The sequence below is a fragment of the Sarcophilus harrisii genome, chromosome 1 (genome assembly GCF_902635505.1).
Source record: "Sarcophilus harrisii chromosome 1, mSarHar1.11, whole genome shotgun sequence".
Lineage (NCBI taxonomy): Eukaryota > Metazoa > Chordata > Mammalia > Dasyuromorphia > Dasyuridae > Sarcophilus > Sarcophilus harrisii.
This window is the reverse complement of record NC_045426.1, coordinates 259,824,716-259,851,927: the sequence shown is the minus strand read 5'-3', so window position 1 is coordinate 259,851,927 and position 27,212 is coordinate 259,824,716. Positions and strand designations below refer to the sequence as shown.

Below are 27,212 nucleotides of genomic sequence, written 5' to 3'. Positions count from 1 at the left end.
TTTCCCACTTTATCCTTACTTTTTATAATTTAATTCTCCACTTACCTGAATTGTACATGCATATCTAAGTGGGCACCCTTCCATGAAAGCTCTGTTCATGTTCCAGCTCTAGTTCCACCGCCACTGTTGGAGTTATTAATTTATTATATTGACAAGCATTCTCTGCTATTTCAATAAAGGAATTTTGGTGAGCCAAATTACTGTAAGACTCAAAACCTGGAATGGAATCTTACCTCCTGGCCCTCTACAATTTCATTTTACTCCAACATTAGGAGTTTGGAATTTTAGAAAGATCTAACTTTGAATACTGTCTCAGATATTTCTTGGGTATGAGCAAATCCCCTCTTTTCTCTAAACCTCAGTTACCTCATCTGTAAAATAAAGTTAATATCAATAGGACTTCACAAAGATGCTATTAAGGTTTAAATGAGTTAATGTATATAAAGCATTTTGCAAATGTTAAAGGACTACCTAGAGGTCAGTTACCATCATCATCATAATCCTCTTCCTCCTCCTCCTCCAGTTATCATCATCATCCCAGAAATATAGAAGAGGAAGGGATTTTTTTTTTTTTTTTTTTTAATGAAAGAAGAAAATTGGACCTTCTGGAGAAATAATTCCTCTTTTCTTGACTAAGGCTAGGGAGAAACCACTGAGCAAAGATGTCCTATAATCATATACCACTACCCAAATTTAAAGATTTCTTTTCACTAGTAATGGGGAGGAGAATTTGTTTTCTTAGGATAGCTTCTGCTGTCTTGATCCAAACTCTTTTACTAGAGGAAGAGGGGTTGAAGACTAAAAACAAAAATAAAAACAGAGACACTCAGATCTGTCTGATATTTGGAAAGTTATGGGATAAAAATTTTTAAAAATTTTTTTGCATTTTTAAATGTGAACTTCATAATCATCAACAAACATTTAAGTATTCAAAGAAGAAAATTTGTATAGGACATTGAGAACTCACAAAGTTTTTTGAAAAATAAACTATATATACATATACATATGTTCTATATACATACATATAACAAGATAGTAACAAAATGACTTTTTTGGTAATGTTTTTATTTCTTTTATTCTTGTCCATTTGAAGATTATTTATTGGTATTCCTACTATTTTTTATTCCTTACTTAAACAGCAAAAAGAACATTTCCATATATGCACAATAGAAGAGAAAAAGAAATTTGTAAATGCAACTGTAAATCTTTATTTCATATGGCTTATTTATATATAACAAATTTCTACCCATTACTTTCTAAATTGTTTACTTTCTGAACTTGGTTATGTTCATTTAAAAAATGTTTAAATGGCTTTTTTTTTTTTTTTTTTTGCATTAAGATTCACATCTCCCTGTTTACCTGTCCCTTTGTCTTCCTCTTCTAGCAATAACAAAAAAAAGTAAAAAAGAAAAACACACTTATGACAAAAGAAATTCACAGGATGGTCATATCCAGAAATGTATATTTCCTTTTGTACCTTGAAATCATCATCTCTCTGACTGGAATTAGAGGCTTCATCACATGTCTGTCTCATAGAGAAATGGTTGGTTAGTTTATTGATCAGATTCTTAAAGATGTTTTTCTTTACAACACTGCTGTCTTTAAACAGATTCTTTTTCCTGGTTCACTTTGGTTTCACTTCACTTTGTGCCAATTCCTACTACTTAGGATTCTCTGTAATCATCTCTTTTATTATTTCGTAGGGTGTAGTAACATTCCATTGTACTTTCAATCACTACCCCAATTTGTCCAATCATTCCTCAACTGATGGGTATCTCCTTAGATTCTACTTCTTTGCTTTTCTTTCCCCTGTTCTTTTAATATATTTTTCTTTTAATTAAATTTTATTTTCACATGTTCATTTCCTCTATCTCTTGAGAGAAAGGAATAAAAACAAAGCCTTTGTTATAAACATGTATTAAAAAATCAAATTCCCCAATTGACCAGAAAGTTGTGTGTGTAGTTTTTTTTTTTAAAGCAATGAATTCTACCAGTACATGATGCCATCAGCTGTAATATCACTATGGCATTATTTTTTGATTTAATAGTATTTTATTTTTCCAATTACATGTAAAGATAATTTTCAACATTTATTTTTGCAAGATTTTGAATTCCAATTTTTTTCTCTCCTTCCCTTCTCTCTCCCCTCTCCAAGACAGCAAGCAATCTGATATAGATTAAACATGTCACAATAATTTTAAACATATTTCCATATTAATTATATTGTCAAAAAAATCAGACCAAAAGGGAAAAACCACAAGAAAGAAAAAGCCAAAAAAAAAAAAAAAAAAAGGTTTAAAAAAGTATGCTTCAATACACAATCAGTCTCCATATTTCTCTCTCTGAATGCAGATGGCATTTTCCATCCCAAGTTTATTGGAATTGCCTTGGATCACTATATTGCTGAGAAAAGCTAAGTTTGTCATAGTTGATCATCACATAATCTTGCTGTTACTATGTACAATGTTCTCCTGGTTCTGCTCACTTCACTCAGCATCAGCACATGTAAGTCTCTCCAGGCCTTTCTGAAACCAGCCTACTCATTATTTCTTATAGAACAATAATATTCCATCACATTCATATATCATAACTTATACAGCCATTTCTCAATTGACGGGCATCCATTCAATTTTTAATTCCAGTTAGTTTGTTTTGCATGTGATTTTGCAGTTCCTTCTTGGAACTGTAGTATTATCCTTCTTTTTAACCCCGTATTCTCTAATCCACCTATCCTCACTTGTTTTCCTATTAAATTTGATGGATTTCTACATTTGATGAAGGTTGTGTGTTCAACCTTTTTTTTCTGTTTCAGAGAAGTGAGGTCCATCTGATGCTAACTTATCCCACCCATTCCTCAATGCTTTTTTAATCTTCTATCTTAATTACATGTTCTATGCTTTCTTTCTTTCTATACCAGTATATTCCTACTTTTATCCTCATTTTTCTTTTCCTCTTAGAATAGAACTATTCTTAGAACTCCTTAGAACATGTGTTTTTCTTATTTAACACCCTTTGAAGACATTGAGATTCTGAAGTAATACTTGTTTTTTCTTCCTTTATTAGAATGTTAGCACTACATCATTATTCAGCTCCTTCCTACTGTTTAAACATTCTTATGTTTATAGTTTAGATTTCTTATTCAGCTTTAATCTTTTCATTAGAAGTATTTGAAAGTCTTCTATTGAATTAAAGATTCATACACTTTGCCCTCTAATTCTAATAGATGTGAATAGCTTTCATTTATGATTTTTTGAAATTTTGTATTCAAACTTTTTTTTTTTTTTAATCTGGTTTTCTGTAGTCCAGTTATTCTTAAATTACATCTTCTTGACTTATTTTTCAGACCAATTATTTCTTTTTTACATCAGTTAGCTTACATTTTCTTCCAGTTTTCAGCCTTTCTTGGTCTTAGACTAAGTCACCTGAATTCTTACAGTACACTTTGGTTCACGGAAGGTGGTCCCTTTTTCTCAGTCTTTCTCTGGCCTTGCTGGGAGACATGTTTGTCAGAGCTAGTTCTGGTTTTGCTGTTGCTCCACTTTCCTATTGCCTGTGGCTGCTGGATGACATTTTATGCAGTTGTAGAGTGGGAATCACAATAATTTCTTATTGGATAGCTTGATATATATTCTCACCTTCATATATGTGACTAACCCCTAATTCACTGCTCCTTGTCTTACAGCTAAGCATAGTCACGCAGAACAGATCAAATGAATGTCTCATTCTTTACCTTTAGTTTATCACCTTTTTGCCAAGACTGGCAGATATGTTTTATCATCTGCCTTTTAAATCACAGTTGATCTCTGCTTTGGTAAGAGTAGTTCTGAGGTCTTTCAGAGTTGTTTCTTTTTGTGTTATTTCTGGAATCACAGAGATTGTTCATTCTATCATTCACATATATAAATCTGTGAATCCATTATGAAGGTTAGATAATTCACTCAAAACCAGAAGCTATTCCTGTTCAGCTAGGTTTCAGATTATTGTGAATCAGAATCCAGGAAATTAAGAATATTTTTCAGAATTCAGATTCAGAAACTTTTTCTTTTCCCCCTGTGTACTCAGATGCTGACTGCAAATTATTTTTTACAAATTCCAACATCTTGCATATTTAGATCAGAAAGAGAAAACTGAGGGTTGCCCTAGCTGCTCAGAGTAGGGGCAGCAATCTGCCAGATCTCGAGGAGGAACAGTTGCTTGAGTTGTGAAGGAAAGGGAAACAGAGACCTGAAACTAAAAGTATGGCAATCTAACCATTATTGTTGGTGCCCAGGGAAACTGAGAAATTAAGTGACTTAATCTAAGACTATGTATGTCATGGCATAATATTTGAGTATACTTACTAAGTCTGTCGTCTGACACCTTGTCTGGTTTCCACAGTAAGAACCCCCTCCTTTTTGTATTCCATTACTAGATAGCATTTTGACTTTCCTGAAAAACAATAAACCTGTAGATGCCCTGTGTGTACTGGGCCTCACCCTCATGGACCTGTATCCCTGTGAAACCTGGAGCTTCACTTTTGGCAAATCCCTTCCAGGACAAGGTGAGATCTGGTTCCTGATACCTTCTATCCAGGAGAGAAATTTGGGGGGAGCCTTTCCATTGAAAGACTAATGCAGGAAAAGACAATTCTTGGGTGTTAGTTAGAGAACATAAAATAGAAGACATCTTACAGGAATCATAAGAGCTCAAGTTTGATGTCTTTTTTTTTTTTCAGTAGGGGAAGAAATGGGAAGAATATAGGAAAAACCCTCAATTAATCATGCTTAGGGAGGAAGGAGGAAAAGAATTTCTGTAGACACGGATTTATAAATACCAGCTACGTTAGAATGGTGGTCTTGGGCTAAGAAAACTTGAGTTCAAATTTTAGACACTTTTCTAGCTGTGTGATCCTGGGTAAATCACTGAATTTTGATTAACCTTAGTTTCCTCATCTGTAAAATGCAGGGTTGTGTCTGAGGGCCTCTAAGTTTCCTTTTAACTCTAAATGTATGATACTACAAACATTTTTCCATTTAAAAATAATCAATTGTCTGCCTTTCCTAATGAGATCATACAGGTGATGAATGAAAATAGTTTCTGTTACTGACAACCCAAAATTCAGAGAAAAGTCACTTTCTGGGAGAAATGGCTCTTTTCAAGGCTATATTACAGCTGGGGAAGAAAGTCACAAGCTGAAAAAGTCTGACTCATTGCCCAGCGAACACCACAGTGATAAACGGGACAGAATGTGGGTGTTTCTTGATGAAAGATTTCTGAGACCACTTTATCACTTTAGGGAAGAGCTTACAGTTCTAGGATGAGTCCGATTCCCCAGGCCTCTTAATTTCCCCATTCCAGTCTTAACCCTTTAATTCCTAAAACTCATTTTGGTATTCTTTCCTTTCCTCAGAAGTAGGAATATGCAGCTTTGCCAGGTTTTCAGCTGACTTCTGCCAGACTCCAGGGGCTGAGGAGATATCAGATATCACCCTGAGGGTGCCTGAGATAACTCTGAAGGACAGAAATCGGACATTATTCTTCAGCATTCTGGAGATGGTCCAATGCTGCAAGGTATGTGGACAGGACAGGTTAGAAGACAGACCTTGTTGTTTACTTGGGGCCAAATTGAAGCTTCAAAGCCATTTCAGATGTCTGCTATCACACAATTCCTGAGAAATGGGTCCTGAGAGGCAGTGTGCCATGATGAATAGAGAGATGGCCTTGGAGGCTGGAAAACTTGCTTTCTGACCTGTACTGGCTATGTGATGTGGGAAATGTCTTAATTTCTCAGTGCTCCAGGCAGAGAAGATACCGGTTTGAATTGGTAGAAGAAATTCATCACCTAGAAGTTCCTTACATTGATAAAATCACAGGGTCTAGTCCCTTCCAAAAATAAAGAGCAAACATCTAGGGGAGGGAGTGGGGGGAAGGAGGGGAACATTTGGAACACAGGGCTATGTAAGGATCAGTGTTGAAAAATTATCCATGCATATGTTTTGAAAATAAAAAGCATTAATAATAATAATTTTAAAAAGAGCAAAAAAGAAATAGCTTCCTAATTAGTATTAAGTGTTTTATTGGCTGAAGGGACAACTCACACATATAATAGGGTGTGGATAAAGTTTAAATTGTGATTGTAAAGATTAGGGAGGCCAGTTTGGGGGAAGATGTAGTCTTTACAGAGAGTGTAAATGAATCTGAGAGTCTTTGAGGGTTCCAGCTGCTCTGGGTGTTCTTCAAGCATGTGGGATTAAATAGCTTCCTTAATTCTGAGTTAATCAAGCTGGAATCTCTCCCTTACTACCCCCTCCTCCCCACCAAAAAAAAAAAAAAAAAAAAAAAAAGCCAAACCAGCCCAAATCAAACAAAACAAGACAGAACTAGAAGTCTCCGGTGAATTCCTTCTCTCCTTGGAATCTATTCAGGGATTTCTCTTGGTCTTAATCCAGCAGCCAGTCCAGACGTGGGGACAACCTCTAAGGGTTGGTGCAGGGTTATGGCCTACAATCACGGGTTTTGATAACCAAGAATTACATGGAGCAAGACTTAAAACATTTTGGCTGAATGAAATAGATGAATGAATGAGGCTCATTGTCTGCTGCAGGAACTAACTTCAGATGCTGCAGTGAATAAGAGATTGTTAGTGTCACCTGACATACCCTATATATTTTGACATCCTTCTAATCAGGCGCATGCCAGAGCCAAATCAAACCAAAGACTGATTGTTGAATTTTTAGTGGGAATATTTACACTTCAGAAATTGGCAAACATTACAAAGAAGAGCTTCATTTGTTGCTTGGCTGATTGTCTAGAATTAAAAAAGTTACGAAGAAAATGCTAATATAGATTAAATTTAGAAGTATGACCTGTTTTCACAATGCTGGTTGTTAAACATTTATGGCATACCAATTCTTCTATTTCACATGAAATACTGCCAGTCATATCACCAAAGGAAGGTCCTCAAAAAATGTTTATTTTAATGGAAGAATAGACAGGATATGTGGGTCTCTTTCCTCAAGAGGGATGGATTGCTACCTTCTAGAGTGGAGAAATCATAAGCTAATTGACTGAGATGGAGAGAAAGTAGGAAATAGATGAACATGGATAATTATGGATGAGTGTTTTCTTCCCAAACTAGGCTAAGGACAGTCTAAATTTTTGTAATAGGTCACATGTCATGAAATCTGCCACCTGATTGGCTTGGGAAATTGCCGCTGGCTGAGCTGCATCATGCAGGGAGTCCTGAGTTTGGACGAGGCCCTCCTCCGGCCCCTGGACCTTTGTCCGATCTGCCTCCGGAAGCTGCAGCATTTCATTGGATTCAAGCTCATTGAGCGATACAAGGTGAGTGATGGCACTCTTGGTGCCCATTAGGAAATGAAAATTAAAAGAGGGAGCAAGAAGAAGGGGGAACAAGCCCATTGGCTCCATGAGTGCACCATGTACTCCATGAAGACACTTAACATCGGTTCTTACCCACACAAAGCTCACAGGTGAACATGGATTTGCTTCCCTGCAATTTAGAATATATATCTTACATGACATAGATATACAGTTATTGTTATCATATTTTTTGTTGTTGTTCAGTTGTGTCCAATGATTCATGACTCCCATGGACTACAGCCACCAGACCCAGTCCATGGGTTTTTCTTGGCAAAGATACTGGAATGGTTTTCCAATTCTGTCTCCAGTGGATTAAGACGAGCAGAGTTTAAGTGACCTGATCTGAGTAAGTGTCTGATGTTTACATCTGAACTCAGATTTTCCTGAGTCTCAGGTCTAGCATTCCATTCACTCTGCCACCTAGCTCCCCATGTAGAACCTAAATGTTAGCTATTGTTAGCTAAAAGGTGTTATGTGGGGGAAAGCACTAGCAAAATAGGGAATAATTCCCCACAGAGGAGGTAGCATTTGAATTGAGACTGGAAGGAATATAGGGATTCTGAGAAACTGAGATGCTGAGGGAGGACATTCCAACCCAATGCAAGAACTCAAGGGCCCTTTTTATGTCTGCGAACAGAAAGAAAGCCAGAAATCGGCAGATCATTCCTCGACGCCCATTTTAGCCAATAGTACTGCCTACCTTACTTTATACCAGGTTACTCACAAAAATCAAAATGGGTATATTTGAGATTCGGCTTCTCTTCTAGCTCCTGCCCATTTTCTCAGGGAAGGAATATGCTCTTATATAAGATAGTTAGCAAAAAAGCAAATGAGGAGAATCGTTAGATAATCCACAAACTGGATAATTAGCAGATATGCGTATACATATACATGATTCAGAAGATTTAGCCTCATGACTTTAAGGTCAGATGGAAGTTCTGAGCTAATCTACTCAGCCAGGAATGTCTAGAGGAGGCTTTTCCCCAGGAAATAGAGGCTGGAGAACATGCTGAAAAGCTGAATGGCTGGTAAGTCCCCTGTCTGGATGATATCACAAGGTCAAAGTAGTCTTGTTTCGGCCAGGGTAATTTTCTGAGACACTCATGACCATCCTACCCTATAATGGGTATTGGTATTCCTTTGTAACCTGGCACCTCAGCAGTACTTTCAGAACCTATATATCAAAGTGATGGCAGCATTAACATTCAAGGGACTCTCCTAGGCCAAAGGTGAGAATAAATAGATTTCGGGTCCCCACCTCAGAACTGTCAGTGACTTGATTTTCCCAGGGGAGAAGAGCAAATTGGTCTGATGCCATTTTTATGATTTCACTTGATAGACCAGCCTACTCCCAAACACTAGGTCAAGAGGAAAGATGTTCTCATGGAGATAATCTTCAGTGAGAATAACACCAATTTATTTCTTCAGAAAAGGCTCAAAACACTTCAACATTTCATGTAATTCATTCCATACCTGTATATTATAAATACTATAAGAGATGATACTTTCAAGGCCAGGCTGAGAAGTTCAGAGAAGAGAAATATTTTTATCAGATGTGATCGAGGAAAGCTTTGTGGAAGGGATGATGCATGCTGAATCTTAAAGGATAAGTAGAATTTTGAAATTGTAGGTGAGGTGGAAATTGTAGGGTGAGGAAGGAAGAATAGAAAGCAATGTCCATACATGGGGGAGAAGATAGGTATGAGGAATGGCCAATAGCCTAGTTTGTCTGGAACAAGGCAAATTTTGGTAATGACAGAGTATGGGTGCAATCAAGGGACACTTTATTTTTTTTAAAGTTTTTTATTTTCAAAACATATACATAGATATTTTTCAACGTTCACCCTTGCAAAATGTTATGTTCCAGATTTTTTCACCTTCTCTTCCCCTCACCCCTGCCCCTAGATGGCAAGTAATCAAATACATGTTAAACATGTACAATCCTTCTACACATATTTCCACAATTTGCACAAGAAAAATGAGAAAAAAAAATCACAAAGAAATGCAAGCAAACAACAATAAAAAAGTGAAAATACTATGTCAAAGTCCACACTCAGTTCCAACAGTCCTCTCTGAGTGCAGATGGCTCACTCTATCACACAACCATTGGAACTAGCCACATCTTTCAGAATTAATCATTGTATAATCTTGTTGCTGTGAACCATATTCTCTTGGTTCTACTCACTTCATTTAAGTAAAGTTAAGTCTCTCCAGGTCTCTCTGAAATCATCCTGCTGATCATTTCTTGTAGAACAACAATATTCCATAATATTCATATACCATAACTTATGCAGCCATTCTCCAACTAATGGGCATCCATTCAGTTTCCTTGCCATTACAAAAAGGGCTGCTACAAACATTTTTGCACATGTGGATCTTTTTCCTTTTTTTATGATCTCTCTGGAATATGCAGCCAATAGAGACATTGCTGGATCAAAGGGTATGTACAGTTTGATAGCCCTTTGGGCATAGTTCCATCTTACTCTCCAAAATGGATTGATCAATTCACAACTCCACCAACAATGTATCATGTTCCAGTTTTCCCACATCCCCTCCAACATTCATCATTATCTTTTCCTGTCATTTTAGTAAATCTGAGAGATGTACCTCAGAGTTGTCTTAATTTGCATTTCTCTAATCAATAGTGATTTAGATCATTTTTTCATATGACTTAGAAAAGGTTTCAATTTCTTCATCTGAAATTTGTCTGTTCATATCTTTTGATCATTTAACAACTGGAGAATGGCTTGTAGTCTTATAAATTTGAGTCTGTTTTCTATATATTTTAGAAATGAGACCTTTATTAGAATTTTTGGTTGTAAAATTTTTTTTTCATAGTTTACTGCTTCCCTTCTAATCTTATCTGCATTGGTTTTGTTTGTATAAAACCTTTTTAACTTAATGTGATCAAAATTATCCATTTTGAATTCCATAATGTACTCTAGTTCTTCTTTGGCCACAAATTCCTTCCTTCTCCACGGATGTGAGAGGTAGACTATCCTTTGCTCTTCTAATTTGCTTATACTATCATTTGTCTAAATCATGAACCCATTTTGACCTTATCTTGATATAGGATATTAGGTATGAGTCAATGCATAGTTTCTGCCATACTAATTTCCAATTTTCCTAGCAATTTTTGTCAAAAGTGACTTTTTATTAAGGGATATTTTAGGACCATTAGCTTTTAACCTTTTTTGTAGCATGATTTTTTTGGAAATCTGGTGAAGCCTATTGATCCCTTCTCAGCACAATATTAGTAAAAACATAAAATACTGGGTAATAAATAAAACATAATTATATTAACATTTAGTTATAATATTTAAAAACCAAGTTCTCAAATCCCAAATTAAGAATATCTTACTTAGTATATATTAATTATATTCTATTGGCAATAGTATATAGAATAGATTTGAGTGTGGACAGAAAAGGAATGAAGTAGCTAGGTAATGCAGTGGATAGAAAGTTGTACCTGGTGTCAGGAAGACTCATGAGTTCAAATCCAGCCTCAGACACTTGCCTAGCTGTGTGACTTTGGCAAGTCACTTCACCCTATTTGCCTCAGTTCCTCATCTGTAAAATGAACTGGAAAAGGAAATGGCAAACCACTCCAGTATCTCTGTCAAGAAAACCCTAAATGTGGGGACAGGACTAAAGTAAATGAACAACAAAGAAAATAAAAATAACAGTTTTAGCATTTCATATTTATATAGTGCTCTATAACTTAAGAGTGTCTTCATGAAGGTTCTTTGAGGTAACTAGAATAAGAATTCTATTTCTATTTTATAAGTGGGAAAAGTCCAGGAAGCTATGAATGAAGGATTGAAATTTATTTTTTTATTTTTTATTTTTTTTATTTTATTTTTTTTTATTTAATAGCCTTTTATTTACAGGATATATGCATGGGTAACTTTACAGCATTAACAATTGCCAAACCTCGTGTTCCATTTTTTCACCTCTTACCCCCCACCCCCTCCCCCAGATGGCAGGATGACCAGTAGATGTTAAGTACATTAAAATATAAATTAGATACACAATAAGTATACATGACCAAAACGTTATTTTGCTGTACAAAAAGAATCAGACTCTGAAATATTGTACAATTAGCCTGTGAAGAAAATAAAAAATGCATGTGGGCATAAATATAGGTATTGGGAATTCAATGTAATGGTTTTTTAGTCATCTCCCAGAGTTCTTTTTCTGGGCATAGCTGGTTCAGTTCATTACTGCTCCATTGGAAATGATTTGGTTGATCTCGTTGCTGAGGATGGCCTGATCCATCAGAACTGGTCATCATATAGTATTGTTGTTGAAGTATATAATGATCTCCTGGTCCTGCTCATTTCACTCAGCATCAGTTCGTGTAAGTCCCTCCAGGCCTTTCTGAAATCATCCTGTTGGTCATTTCTTACAGAACAATAATATTCCATAATATTCATATACCACAATTTATTCAGCCATTCTCCAACTGATGGACATGAAGGATTGAAATTTAGAAAAGGTTAGGGCTTCATCTACAGAGAGCTGATAGTAGAAGTGGATAAAGATCATTTATCATGACCCAGTATAAGCTCAATTGCTAACTGAGGGACAGGGCTTCACAACTCTGAACCTTCATTGGATCAGGAAGTTTGCCCACAATGGCAGTGGGGAAGGATGCTTATATACAAACCTAGGTTCTTCCATCCTTACAAAACCATGACTTGATCTTATTATTCCCTCAGCTATCATCCTGTATCTTTTTCCTAGACCTCTTCTATTTCTACACTTCCCAATAATAATAATATTTCTCAGTTCCTTGTGATCTAGTTTCCATCTTTACCACTTGACTGAAAATGTGCTCTCCATGTTTCCCAATGATCTCTCAAACATTTTTATTTATAACTTTTATTTTATATCACTTTCATAACTGACTACATTTTTCTTCCCTCCCATATCCACTGAGAAATTCTTTGTAACAATAAATAAGAAAGAAGAGGTAAGAAGCAGTTTAGCAAGACTAACCAACACACCAAATGAATTGACAGGATATACAATGTAGGATACCCACATTTCCAGAACTCTTCCCCACCCCACCTCAGACACCTCTGCAAAGAAGGGAGGGAAAAACATTTTCTATTCTCTTTTCTATTTTTTTTTCCCTTAATAGTATTTTATTTTTCCAATTACATGTAAAAATAGTTTTTAACATTCACTTTTGTAAGTCTTTGAGTTCCAAATTTTTTCTTCCTCTTCCCTTACCTCTCCTCTCTCTAACACAGCAAGCAATCTGATGTTATATGTATTGTCATTTTAAACATATTTCCATGTTTATCATGTTATGAAAGAAAAATCAGAAAAAGAAAAACCATGAGAAAGAAAAAGAAAACAAACCAAAAAAAAAAAAAAGGTGAAAAAATTATGCTTCCCTCTACATTCAGTCTCCTCGGTTCTCTCTTTGGATGTGAATGGAATTCTGCATCCCATGTCTGTTGGAATTGTCCTGGATCATTCATTGTATTGCTGAGAAGAGCTAAATCTATCACAGCTGATCATCACACAATCTTCTTGTTACTGTGTACAGTGTTCTCTTGGCTCTGCTCACTGCATTCAGTAATATGAATGTAAGTCTTTCCAGGCTTTTCTGAAATCAGCTTGCTCATTATGTCTTTTTAAATTTTAATAGCTTTTTATTTACAAGTTATATGCATGAGTAATTTTACAGCATTGACAACTGCCAAACTTTTGTTCCAATTTTTCCCCTCTCTCCCCTAGATGGCAAGATGACCAATCCATGTTAAATATTTCTTATTTCTCATTATTTATATTATATCTCATTATTTCTTGTAAAACAATATTTCATTACATTTATATACCATAATTTATTCAGCCAATCCCCAACTAATGGACATCCACTCAGTTTCCAGTTTCTTGCCACCTCAAAAAGAGCTACTGCAAACATTTTTGCACATGTGGGCCCTTTCCTCTTGTTTTATGATCTCTAAATGCTGGATCAAAGGCTATGCACAGTTTTATTGCCCTTTGGGCATAATTTCAAATTGCTCTCCAGAATGGCTGGATCAGTTCACAACTCCACCAACAATGCATTGGTGTCCCAGTTTTCCCACATCCCATCCAACATTTAACATTATCTTTTCCCATCAATCTTAAAGATGTGAGGTGATACCTCAGAATTGTTTTAATTTGTATTTCTCTAATCAATAGTAGTTTAGAATTTTTTTTATGTGATTATAGATAGCTTTAACTTCTTCATCTGAAAATTGTTTATTCATATCCTTTGACCATTTATCATCTTGGGAATGACTTGTATTCTTATAAATTTGAGTCATTTCTCTCTGTTTTATAAATGGTTTTTGTCAGAAACATCATCTATAAAAATTGTTTTCAGCTTTCTGTTTTTCTTTTAATTTTGGCCCTATTGGTTTTGTTTGTGCAAAACTTTTTAAATTTAATGTAATCAAAATTATCTATTTTGCATTTCATAATGCTTTCTATTTCTTGTTTGATCACAAATTCATCCCTTCTCCAAAGATCTAACAGCTAAACTATCCCTTATTTTTCTAATTTGCTTATAGTATCAACCTTTATATCTAAATCATGAACCCATTTCGACTTAATATAGGGTGTTAGGATGTTGGTCTATCTCATCTCTTTTCTGGAGGCAGCAATTTTTTCACTAGTGAATTCAATGGCCAGGGCAACTGGATGGCTCAGTGAATAGAGTACTAGCCTTGGAGTCAGGAGGAACTGAATTCATATTTGGTTTCAGACACTTAACACTAGCTATGTGACCCTGGGCAAGTCACTTAACCAACCCCAACTGCCTCACAAGATAAATAAATGAATAAATAATTTAAATTCACTGGGTTTTCCCCCCTTCTTCCTTGCTTGGCTTCTCTGTAGCTTTTAATACTATTTATCACCACTCCTGGCCACTTTTCTCTCTTGGGTTTTGTAACATTTTTCTCTTCTGATTTGCCTTTCTGTCTGACTGCTCTTTCTCCTTATTTATTTATTTTGGATTATCCTCTTCCTCCCATTCATTAAATGTGGCCATTCTCCAAGACTCTTATCTTCTTAGATCTTCCTCTCTCAGCTAGTTGGCTAAGTGGACAGCATATGGGATAGAATGTTAGAATCAGGAAGAGCTGAGTTCAAATACTGCCTCAGATAATAACTGTGTCACTGTGGTAAGTGTCACTTAACCTGTCTGTGCCTCAGTTTCCTTATTTGTAAAATGGGGTTAATACTAGCATTCAATTCACAGGGTTGTTGTGAGGAAGAAATGAGATAACACACATAAAGTGCTCTGCAAATTTTAAAATGCTTATAAATACTAGTGAATATTTCTTATGGTCTCATCAGTTTCCAAGGGTCCAGTCATCTGTTCTATGTCTTAGAGTTCAAATCTACGTATCTAGGTCTAGTCTTTCTCTGAGATCCTATCCTGAGTTACTTACAACCTGCTGCATGTTTTTATCCTAATGGTCTATTAATATCTCAAATGGAACATATTTCCTCCTAAATCCATAGCTCCTCCAAACTTCCCCATCTCTGTTAATGATGCATCTATCTTTTCATCTACGTGTGTGTTTGTTTGTGTATGTGCTTGCATGTCCAAAATAAAATCCTGCTCCTATCTTTCTAATCACTCATGCTCATAAGTTTAGATTCATGTTTGCCTCTTCCTGCTCCTTCACTGGCTAAACAAGGCTTGACCACCAGCCAAATCTTGACAATTTTAGCTCCTTGACATCTCTTGAATCTGTCCTCTTTCCCCCATTCATACAGCCCAGACCCTCGGTCACCTAACCACATCCAGCCCTTTTTTCTGGACTGTTGCAGTCTTCTAACTGGTCCTAAGCCTCTTTTTCTCTCTCTGCATTCAGTCTTCCACACAGCTGCCATTGCTATTCCTAAAATACCAGAGTAACAGCAACTAAAATTTATCCATCTCCTTAGTTAAAAAAAATCATCAGTGGCTCCCTGTTGCTTCTAGGATAAAATATAAATAAACTCATCACCTGGGTGTTGAAGGCCATCTATAAACTAGTTCTCACCTACCTTTCCAATTCTATTTCATTTTATTTTCCTTTATACATTCTTTGTTTCAGGCCAACTGACCAGCTAACTATTCCCTGTACCTGACCTTCCAATTCCTTCTTTTTCATTCACAAGTCTAGAATGAACTCCTTCTCTCTTTATATAGAAGCCCTAGTTTTCTTCAGAGTCCAGCTTAGGTGCCCTAAGAGTAGCTCTCCTGCACATAGCTGCCAAGTTGGCCATTTGCCACCATTTGCCAAGTCCATGTCAGGGTCTTTCATCTGAATTTAGTGCTATAGAGTAGGGAACACAGTTGCCAAATACTGAGGGACCAAAAGTATTAATTAATTTGCCAGTCTAGGCACAAAGAATAATGGGAGATACAAGGAGGGCAGCTTGTGGAACATGAAGGGACAGAGCCACTTTCTTGCTCAAGAAGTGCTGGGATAATTGCTTTTCAAGTCTACCTCCCCTGAACTCCATTAAGGAACCTCCATGAGTCCCAATCATATGGAGAAGAGAACCTTTGGAAATGAAAGGTACATGGAGAAGAGAACTTTTGGAAATGGTCAGCATTTATAAAGAAAAGGTATCACTGAAGGAGAGAGGAAGGAAAAGTGCTAATGAAAGTCTAATTGGAGAGTTGTCAACATGGTAAAATACTACAGGGAAATCGAGGAGGCAGCTAGGTTGTGTGGTATGCAGTTTCAGACACTTAACTAGCCATGTGGCCAGAGGCACTAACTTAATCTCCATTTCTCTTTTTCTTAGTGTCTACACCACAGAACAGATTAGAGGATCAGATTAGATAACATTAAGTACTTTGCAAACCTTAAGCTATAGAAATGCTAGCCATTATTATTATAAAAAAGGACCAAAGAAGAAATCCATTGGATTTAGGAAGTCCCTTGTGACCTTTGGGACAGTAGTACTATGGTAGGAGATGGAATCCAGATTATAGGTATTTGAGGAATAAATGATGAAGTAATGGAGGTAAGAAGTATACTTTTTAAAGAAGTTTGTTGACAAAGGAGAAAGCTAAGAGGGTAGTTTGAGAATGTCATAAAATCCTAGATTTGGAACCAGAGTTTCAGGCCTTCAGAGGCTATTTGGTCCAAACATCTCAATTTACAGATGAGCAAACTGAGGTTCTGAAATTGAGTGGCCTGCACAAATTCACACAGGTAGTAATGAACAGAGCTAGAATTTGAAACTATATTCTCAGACTCCATATTCAAAGCTCTTTCTTTCCATTGCTTCATAGAGGTAAGGAAATATTGGAACTAAAGTCAGAATTTTTTTTTTTTTAAGTAGGAAGATTAGAACTTTTTTTTTTTTTTTTTTTTTTAAATTTAATAGCCTTTTATTTACAGGATATATACATGGGTAACTTTACAGCATTTAACAATTGCCAAACCTCTTGTTCCAATTTTTCACCTCTTACCCCCCCATCCCCTCCCCTAGATGGCAGGATGACCAGTAGATGTTAAATATATTAAAATATAACTTAGATACACAATAAGTATACATGACCAAAACGTTATTTTGCTGTACAAAAAGAATCAGACTCTGAAATATTGTACAATTAGCTTGTGAAGGAAATCAATAATGCAGGTGTGCATAATTATAGGGATTGGGAATTCAATGTAATGGTTTTTAGTCATCTCCCAGAGTTCTTTTTCTGGGCATAGCTGGTTCAGTTCATTACTGCTCCATTAGAAATGATTTGGTTGATCTTGTTGCTGAGGATGGCCTGGTCCATCAGAACTGGTCATCATATAGTATTGTTGTTGAAGTATATAATGATCTCCTGGTCCTGCTCATTTCACTCAGCATCAGTTCGTGTAAGTCTCTCCAGGCCTTTCTGAAATCATCCTGTTGGTCATTTCTTACAGAACAGTAATATTCCATAATATTCATATACCACAATTTATTCAGCCATTCTCCAACTGATGGACATCCATTCAGTTTCCAGTTTTAGCCACTACAAAAGGGCTGCCACAAACATTCGTGCACATACAGGTCCCTTTCCCTTCTTTATAATCTCTTTGGGATATAATCCCAGTAGTAACACTGCTGGATCAAAGGGTATGCACAGTTTGATAACTTTTTGAGTATAGTTCCAAACTACTCTCCAAAATGGTTGGATTAGTTTACAACTCCACCAACAATGCATCAATGTCCCAGTTTTCCGCATCCCCTCCAAGAATCATCATTATTTTTTCCTGTCATCTTAGCCAATCTGACAGGTGTGTAGTGGTATCTTAGAGTTGTCTTAATTTGCATTTCTCTGATTAATAATGACTTGAAGCATCTTTTCATATGACTAGAAATAGTTTCAATTTCTTCATCTGAGAATTGTCTGTTCATATCCTTTGACCATTTTCAACTGGAGAATGGCTTGATTTTTATAAATTAGAGTTAATTCTCTATATATTTTGGAAATGAGGCCTTTATCAGAACCTTTGACTGTAAAAATATTTTCCCAATTTATTGCTTCCCTTCTAATCTTGTCTGCATTAGTTTTGTTTGTACAAAACTTTTCAGTTTGGTATAATCGAAATTTTGTATTTTGTGATCAGTAATGATCTCTAGTTCTGCTTTGGTCATAAGACCTTCCCTTCCACAGGTCTGAGAGGTAAACTATCCTGTGTTCCTCTAATTTATTAATAATTTCATTCTTTATGCCTAGGTCATGAACCCATTTTGACCTTATCTTGGTATGTCGTTAAGTATGGATCAATGCCTAGTTTCTGCCATATTAGTTTCCAATTTTCCCAGCAATTTTTATCAAACAGTAAGTTCTTATCCCAAAAGCTGGGGTCTTTGGGTTTGTCAAAGACTAGGTTGCTATATTTGTTGACTGTTTTATCCCTTGAACCTAGTCTATTCCACTGATCAACTAATCTATTCCTTAGCCAATACTAAATAGTTTTGGTAACTGCTGCTCTATAATATAATTTTAGATCTGGTACAGCTAAGCCACCTTCATTTGATTTTTTTTTTCATTAATTCCCTTGAAATTCTTGACCTTTTGTTTTTCCATATGAACTTTGTTGTTATTTTTTCTAGGTCATTAAAATAGTTTTTTGGGAGTCTGATTGGTATAGCGCTAAATAAATAGATTAGTTTAGGTAATATTGTCATCTTTATTATATTTGCTCGCCCTAAGGAAGATTAGAACTTAAAAAGCAGAGGAAATAGAGCCAGTGGAAGATTTTGAAGATAAAAGTGAATAACTTAGGCAGAACATTTTGTCAACAGGGTCCCCAGCTGATTTCACTGAAGAAACCTAGGGAGATGACAAGCCCCAGAGATTTTTATATATAAACAGAAAAGTTTAAAAGGCAGTTTTATGAAGATTTCATTTGAGGGTCAATCTCTCATCCAAGAAATGTTTTCATGTTACTCTTGTCCCCAACCATTGAGCAGAAAGAAAGGTCAGATACACAACTCTGCTCAGTGTCCTATTTCTACTTTTATTTGGGTATCTTACTTCTGTGAGCTTCAGTTTTCTCATCTGTAAAACAATGGATAGCCCCCTAATATTCCTTTCTTTCCTGTGTTTACAATGACTGTTATCAAAATACTCTCAGGGAAACTCAGATAATGTTGTAAAGTTGTAAAATTTATGAAGTGTCTACTATATGCAGAACTCTAGGTTAATTGACTGGTGAAATATAAAAAGGTCAATCATATGCAATTTTTGGCTTTAAGGAACCTCCAGTGTAATGCAAAAAAACTCTGAAATTTGGGTCTGTCACTGTCTACTAGAAATATCTATAACATGCCCTCTTAAGGAGAGAAGAGAGAAGGGATAGGGGAGAAGTGATGAAGTTCGAGAAATCAAGAATGCATAGAGTGATCTGTAATGAATTCATGGCCTTAAAACCATCTTCCATTCAAGAGGATTAGCTTCATTATGACAAAGCTCTTAAAGAACTCACATTTAATAAGAGGAAACGTGCCATAAGTTCCCTAGCAGAATTTGTGATTAACAGGAAATAGGGGAGACCTTTTATAGGATACAAAATAACCTTGAGGATTGACGTTTAAAACTTGGCCTTAAGATTGTATACAGTAACTATGGGGGTTAAGATAATCCTGCCAATGAAAGAAATTCAATGAGAGTCCATTTTTATTTATGAGGATTCACATTTAGCCAAGGCTTATTATGTGCCAGGCACTGTGCTTAAAGCTGGAGATACAGAGATGGGCAAAAGACTATTTTGCCTCACAGTGTAATGGGAGAGACAGCATCCCAACATCTGTACACAAACAAGATATTGGCAGGATAACTGGAAAAAAATCAACAGATAGAAGGCACTAAGTTGAGGAGGACCGGATCCTTGCAGGGGGAGCAAGCTGAGATTTGAGAGAAGCGAGGGGGAGCTAAGAGGGAGAGGGGAAGAGCGAGAGTGTTCGAGGCAGGGGAGACAGCTCATGAAATTGGCTGTGTGAGCAACAGCAAGGAGGTTAGTATTATTGGTTCACAGAAAACGTGGGGGACAGTAGGGGGTGTAACAAGACTGGAAAGGTGGTAAGGGGCTAGATTATGAAGGGATTTACAAATCAAACAGGGGATTTTATGTTTGATCCTGAAGCAACAGGGAACTACCAGAATTTATTATAGGCATGATATGATCATGCATGTTCTTTAGGAAGATCACTTGGACAGCTGAGTGGGAAAAGGATTGCAGTGGGAAGTCTTCCAGCAAGGAGACCACCTCACAGTCCATTGCAGTAGTTCAGGGTGATGCGAGCCTGCATCAGGGTGGTGACAGTGTCAGAGGAGAGAAGAGGATATATGTGAGAGAAAGGTAAAATCAACAGATCCTGGCAGTAGACTGGATGTGGGGAGAGGTGGAAGGGAGGAGGGGAAGATGATACCTAGATTGGGAGTGTGGTTGCTCCCACTGGGAAGGTGGTGGTTGCTTCCATAGTAGTTGGGAAGGACAGAGAACTTTGGGAGGAAAATAATGAATTCAGTTTTGACCATCTTGAGTTTAAGATGTCTTTGGGACATCCAGTTCAATTGTAAAACTGTTGAGGTTGGGAAGGGGGACCCAAAAGTTTGGGGTCCCAGACTGGTGTCGTGAGGTATCTCAAAAGTTTCCTGAGGCAGATTCCAAAGCAAGAAGATTTAGGATTACTGACTTATTGTTAGAACAGAAGACTCCCCTCCCCTCCAAGTTAGGGGACCACAGAATCAAAGCTGTTGGAGATGTGAAACTGGAAGTCAGCAGGGAAGTTAAGTAAGTTTGAGAGTTGTATGCATAGAGATGAGAATTGAAATTGTGGTTGCTGATGAGATCATCAAGTGAAATAATACAGAGTAAGGGAAGAGGGTCGGGAATAGGGCTTGACCCCTGCTAGTAAGTATGAGCTGAATGAAGATCCACTATAAGAGACAGGAATGATCAGATAGGTAGGAAAATAACTAGAAGAGAATAGGGTCAGGAAAAACTCAGAGAGGAGAGAATATCAAGAAGGGGATGATGAACAGTGTCAAAAGTTGTAGGGAAGTCAAGAGGGATAAGGACTGAGAAAAAAATCATTAAATTTATCAATTAAGAGATTAGAGAAAAAGGAAAAGAATATGTTTTAAAATGTTTATAGTAGTTGTCTTGGTGATGGCCAAGAAATTGAAGGGATACCTGTCAATTGGGGAATGGCTAAACAAGTCATGGTATATGATTGTGATGGAATATTGCTATGATATGAGAAATAATGACCTCAATGGTCTGAGAAAAACATGGAAAGATTGCATGAAATAATGAAGTGCAAAAAGAGCAGAACCAAGAGAACATTGTGTAAATAATAGTAATATTAAAAATGATTTTGAGCAAATAAGTTATTTTGTCTGTTATAAATACTCAAAATAATTCTAAAAGACATATGAAGAAAGATATTATTAGCATCCAGAGAAGAAATTGATAAGCAGAAGTATGTGTAGAATAATTATATATATATATATATATATACATATATATATATGTGTGTGTGTGTGTGTGTCTAATGGTAGCTTCCCCAGGGGAGAAGGGAAGAAAAAATAAATTTGTATGGTAATTTTGTTGTGTATTTGAAAGGAATAGCAAGTTGTGCATGGTAGCTTTGCAGTTTCATGTACAATCATCATTTTTATGGGACTATATTATGGAAATGCTTTTTTTATTCCATAAAATTAAAAAAAAAGAACACATCAAATTTCTGGAATGCTCTTCTTCCTCATCTCTGTTTCCTGTTTTCTTCAAGTCCCATTTAAAAGTTCCACCTTTTATAAGAGGGTTTTCCCAATATTCCTTAATTTTAGTGCTTTTCCTCTGCTGATTATTTCCAATTTATTTTACATATATATTGTTTGAACACATTTGTTTGCATAGTCTCCTCCATTAATGTTTTTTCTAGCCATTGCCTATAATAGCCAATGTTTATTGACTGACTGATTCAGAGTATTTGCCTCAAATACTACTGATATTTAGGCATTGGGTAAGTGGTTTCAAAGAGAGAAAAGTTACTTCAGAGGAAGATCAAGAAACCTAGAAGAAGGGAGGAAAACAAGACAGGGTTAGCGCTTGTTTGGGAAGGGCAAAATATTCTTCAATGTAGCCTCCACGTTTGACGTTCAGTTTGAATGTAATCATGCTGCCCTCTGCTGTTTGCAGAGCAGATTACCTCCATGCCAACTGATGAAAAATATTTTGCCGTAGGGAACTATGTAATCGGGACTTACTCCTCCTCCCGAGTTCAAATGTGACCTAAGATATTTACTAGCAGTATGACTCTGGGCAGGTCACTTCACTCAGTTTGCCTCAGTTTCCTCCTCCATAAAATAAGCTGGAGATGGAAATGGCAAAGCATTCCAGTATTTTTGTCAAGAAAACTCCAAATGGGATCACACAACTGAGTAAAGAACAACACATAAAACTAACACACCACACTAACTATACTTAAGCTAGTTGTGGTAGTTTTAACATTTTAAATTTTAAAAGAGGTTATTGGCCATCTGCAAACAGGCACTTAGGACTTGTCCAGGTATAAAGAAAATCTTGATTAAGAATTTAAAATATATGTAAAAAAAACTTAAAGCTTCAAATAAAAAACAGTTAAAAATAAATAAAATCTCATTCAGTTTTTAAAAATTAGACTTTTATTCATTGGCGTTTAAATTATTTTCAATTCAAAACATTTTTAAAATAATCTTTAATATTTTAAAAAGTCCTGTATCATACACACAGGCAGCTTCCCATCTGTTAATCTGAGGCTATGTGAGTCCATGTGGTTCCCAAATATGGGCCTATATGTGTACTGCTAAGAACATGGAGACACTATTATGGACACATATATAGAGGCCATAGTTGAGAAACTAGTTGAGAATATTTTTCTGTCTATTTAACGTGCATGCTACAATCAGAGAGCAACAAAGAAAAATGAACTATTTATCTCTTACAGAAGAGTGCAGGGTGACTTGGGGAAAAGCAAATAAGAGTTAGCTTCCTCCTCTTCCCCCTTTTAAAGCATAACTAGATGATCACATAGTGATCTGATGTGGAGTGAAAAGGCTAGGATTAGGAAAATTACTAATAGATGGTCCATATCCTAAAGCCACAACTACAGTTGGAATTGGGAGCCTCTGCTTTAAAGAGGAAGAAGGACATGTGAATGAGGGCAGATGAGTCAGGTATCATACATAGCCCCATTCTTTAGAATATTAAGGGTTTCACTGTATAAATTCAATTTAATTTAATTCTGCAAGCATTTATTAAGCATTTAATATGTACAAGACACTTGTGCTGGGCCCAGGGGTACCAAAAATGAAAGTCTTATTGCATTTAATATTAGATGTTTTTCTGATATGTTAATTAGTTTTGTTCAGTGTTTTTCCCTTCTCTCTATCTCTCAACCCTTTATTTTTTCTCTTTACTCTTAGGGTATAAAATACATCAGGAAATATAAATGATGAAAATAAAAGATATCAATATAATTTTATATTTAAAAAAAAACTTAGTCTCCTGTCCTCAAGTAGTTTGCATTCTACTGTACAAACTGTAAACTAAATAACTCGATTTTAACTTCTGTGTGTGTTGGGGGTAGAGACAAACGTGTATTTCTGGCCTCTAGATTTGTGATATGGCTGACCAAAGCTCACAAGCCATAAGCTAGAGATCTTGTTTCTCTTTACAATCCAGACAGCTCAAGATACTCCAGTCTCCTCCTTTCCTCTCAGTATGCATAAATCATTGCAGAGGAATAGCAAAAAGGGGTTCTCAGAGGAGGAGGGAAGTATGACTTCTCTAGCCTCAGGGGACTGTGTTTGTGTGGGTGGGAGGAAAACAGTGGGGAGAAGGGGCGTTGCAACTGTTCCAGCCTCAGCCCACTTTTGGGAAAGACAATGGAAGAGCTCTTGGCTTTCACAGCCGCCGAGTCATGCAGGAAAGGAAATGATGTAGGTACTACAAGGCTTGCTGCCCATTTGTATTTGTCCTAAGTGGTCTGGGAAATTTGTAACCCTCTTCTGAATTCTGTAGCCACCTTTGCTCCGTCAAGCTTGTCCTTTGTCATCAGGGTTACTCCTGGGCATTCTGGCAGTTACCATGGACACCATCTGGGGCTTGGCTTACTGCCCTCTGATGCTCATGGGAGCACAGACAAAAGGTTGCAGTCATAATGGAGACAGACTACTCAGAAGGAAACAGTCTTCTTAGTTCTTTGTGTAGATCCATGGGAATTTTTAAAAATTAAAACTTTTTTTTCAATGAGCAAAAATCTATTTTTCTTCCTCTTCCTATTTAAAAAAAAAGGAAACTAAAATTCTTATAACAAATATTAGGCATAATGCAGCAAAACAAATTCCTAAATGGACTGTGTCCAAAAATGTAGGTTGCATTCTACCTACCGAGTTCATCACTTTTCTGTTAGCATGTGGGTAGGATGCTTTGTTATTTATCCTCTGATACACACTGATTGGAGTTCCTAAGTCGAGATGAATTAATATGGAGCATTATGTCTTGGTTTCTCTCCTCACAGAAACTGTATGCTTGGATTCAGACTGTGGCCATGGCATGGCCCAGTCAGGAGGCAGGAGACCTCTCTGTGTCTGAAGATGTCCTCCCTTTCAGCTCGGACTCGGGAATGGGCTGTGAGAATGACTCTGAAGCAGTCACAAGCCTGTCGGAGCCCCTCACCCCAGACACATGCAGTCATGCTTTCTCCATAGGGCAGGAGCTCGAGCCTGAGGAGGGAATGTGCTCCCTGGCAGACCTGGACAGCCAGCAACAGCTAGGAGACTCTTCTGGCTCTTCAGATATCATCAAAGAACATGAACTCTGGCTGGCAACTTGCATCTCCGCCCTGGAGAGGGATGTCTCAGAGGAAGAGCTGGCTGAAGTAGATGGGGCTGTGGATGCCCTTGCTAAGTGGGAGATGTTCACAGGGCAGCTCCCAGCCCCTAGAAAGGACTTGCCTTTCAGTAGAGACAGTGTAGGGCTTCGAAAAGTCCTGGGGGACAAATTCTCTTCCTTAAGGCAGAAGCTGAGCACAAGAAAACTGTCCAAAGCGGAAACCTCCCCTTGTCGATGGAAGTGGGAAGACAATTAGTATAGTCATATCAGGCCTACCTTTCTTAACCCCCTTTTTGTTGAGAGTAGAAAAGAATTATCTTTTCTACTTGTCTTCCCCCTCTCTCCACCCCCAGCCTTTTCTTGAGCCCCATATTTACACACAAAATTGAGTTGAAAAGTAACCAAGGACTCTATGGATATATCAATGGAATTCCATCCCTCCATGCAAATGCCTATTCATATCAGATTACAGAATAAAATTTAGTTTTTTCCATTTTCTTTACAGAATCACAGATCAATATTAAAAGGAATTCAGAGATCATTTAATCCAAATTTTATTCCTATTAAGAATCCTTCATCCATCCCCAAATAGTCTTTGCTTGACAAATTTAAAGTGAGGGGAAGCCCATTATCTCCCAAGGCAGTCCATTCCACTTTGGGGTGGTTTTAGTAGTTAGGAAATTTTAAACTCACTGATTTTATTCTGTCTACCTTTTTTTATTTTCCCCTTTCTTCCCTTCTCCAAATCTTAACCCTAAACCTCAGAATTCCAGAAACTGAACTGAATTCAAATTGAGGTAATATGTAAAGCGCCTTGTAGACCTTAAAGTGCTATATAAATGCCATTATTATTGTTATTATTATGATGTTATTGTTATTTTTGTAACTGAATGCCACAGGCGATGAAGAGAGTTCTTGAGTCCCCAACTTCTGGAAATGTTTGTAGATTCTTAAGGTGAGGAACTGGAATGACAAATCTTATGGTTTATCTTTTAGTGCCTCAGGTGCTGACCTACAATGGGTCAACATTTACATTTACTCTTAGGAGAAACTATATCTGCTCTCCAAATCTGGGGCTTCTTCTTTTGGGAATCTGGAATCTCTCTGAGGGTGGAACATGGGTCCCTCTCTCCTATTGCCGGCAGAGGGATCTGTGCCTGCAGCAATTGAAGGAAGGAAGTGGTTCAGTCAATCTCTCATTCCAGGCTGAGATTTTAGTACCCTCTGGGTCTCTTTAGTTATTTATATCTAACAGCTCAAGAGGCTGATAGAATTTCAGGCTGGGAGTAACAGAGGGAATACACTGACTCCCTCCAGTAGCAAATTCACTTGGCATTCCAAGGCAGATAATAGGTGCCTCCACTCCCACAAACAGAGAAACTTCAGATTTTTTCCTTATCTATGATGCCTCACTCTGTAAGGCAAAGCCAGTCTTAATGATCAGGATTACAATGGCAAATACTTCAAGAAAGTATGGAATAATGTTGACCCCATGTAAATCTATGTGGTTCTCAGGGAGGGTAACCAACTTCCACCAAAAAAAAACCCCATTTTTGTTTAAAAAAAAATAATGATCTGGTAAGAATGTATCCAATGTAAACCCCCCTTTTTTTTCTTTTGTCCTTTCTCCTTCTTTCCTCTCTCCTTCCCTTTCTTCCTTCATTCCTTCCTTCCTATATTTCTTTTAACAGATTTTGTGGAGGGAATAGGGAAGGGATGATTTCAAAAAGAAATTTTGAAAGTACTGCAAGACTGACCTGACCCTCTCACTTCTATCCCCTTGAGACAGATGCCTGTAGTAACTTGTAGAACAGTGGTGATGAAAGAGCAACAGTGAGCTAGCTTTGAGTCTTAGTAATAGAATATACTAAAAGGGTAAGAACTGAGTCTTCTGATCTGAAGCCTTTCAATGTGAAAGAGTCAGAATGAGGAAGAGAAATCTCAGTGCAGAGGGGCAAGAGCTCACAAAGTTGTTTTTGCAGGTGAATCTTGCCTCGAGTAAAACGCCAGGAAATGAATGCTGACAAATACAGGGAAGTGATGTTATAATTCAAAAACACCATTAACATGTTCAAATTCATATTTCCCTTTTGTCTCATTGTCGATGAGGGCTCTTCAACTTAACTAAGAAGCAAAATTGTGCAAAGAAGACAATATTATATATGACAGATAGCATTGCTAGAATAGGAATACAAGACCACCGTTTTTCATCCTGGGCCTACTGATGCTCTATTATCTTACCTGTTTTCTGATTTCCTTCTGATTTGCCTTCTGGGCAAAATGTCATGTGTGATCATTACCAATGATTTCACCTTATCCATCAAATGGTTCACTTTCATATAGGAAACAACTGATTCCATCAACTAGAATCATTCATTCCCAGTGATTTTTGAGAATAAATGAATAGCATCTGGAGGATGCTAAGAAGCAATAATCAATATATATTTATTTAAAAAGGGGTCATTTCCC

At 36.8% G+C, this 27,212-nt stretch overlaps 1 protein-coding gene across 2 annotated transcripts in view; it reads left to right on the top strand.

Annotated features, from left to right (window-relative positions):
* Positions 1 to 25,603, top strand: part of AMZ1 (archaelysin family metallopeptidase 1) — a 49,365-nt gene extending 23,762 nt beyond the window's left edge. For both annotated transcript variants that reach the window (XM_003761539.4, XM_031941085.1), the window contains exons 4-7: positions 4,412 to 4,540; positions 5,390 to 5,550; positions 7,147 to 7,323; positions 24,430 to 25,603. In XM_003761539.4, coding sequence (XP_003761587.1) covers positions 4,412 to 4,540; positions 5,390 to 5,550; positions 7,147 to 7,323; positions 24,430 to 24,999 — 1,037 coding nt within the window. In that variant the 3' untranslated portion in view covers positions 25,000 to 25,603. The remainder of the gene's footprint in view (positions 1 to 4,411; positions 4,541 to 5,389; positions 5,551 to 7,146; positions 7,324 to 24,429) is intronic.
* The last annotated feature ends 1,609 nt before the right edge of the window (positions 25,604 to 27,212 follow it).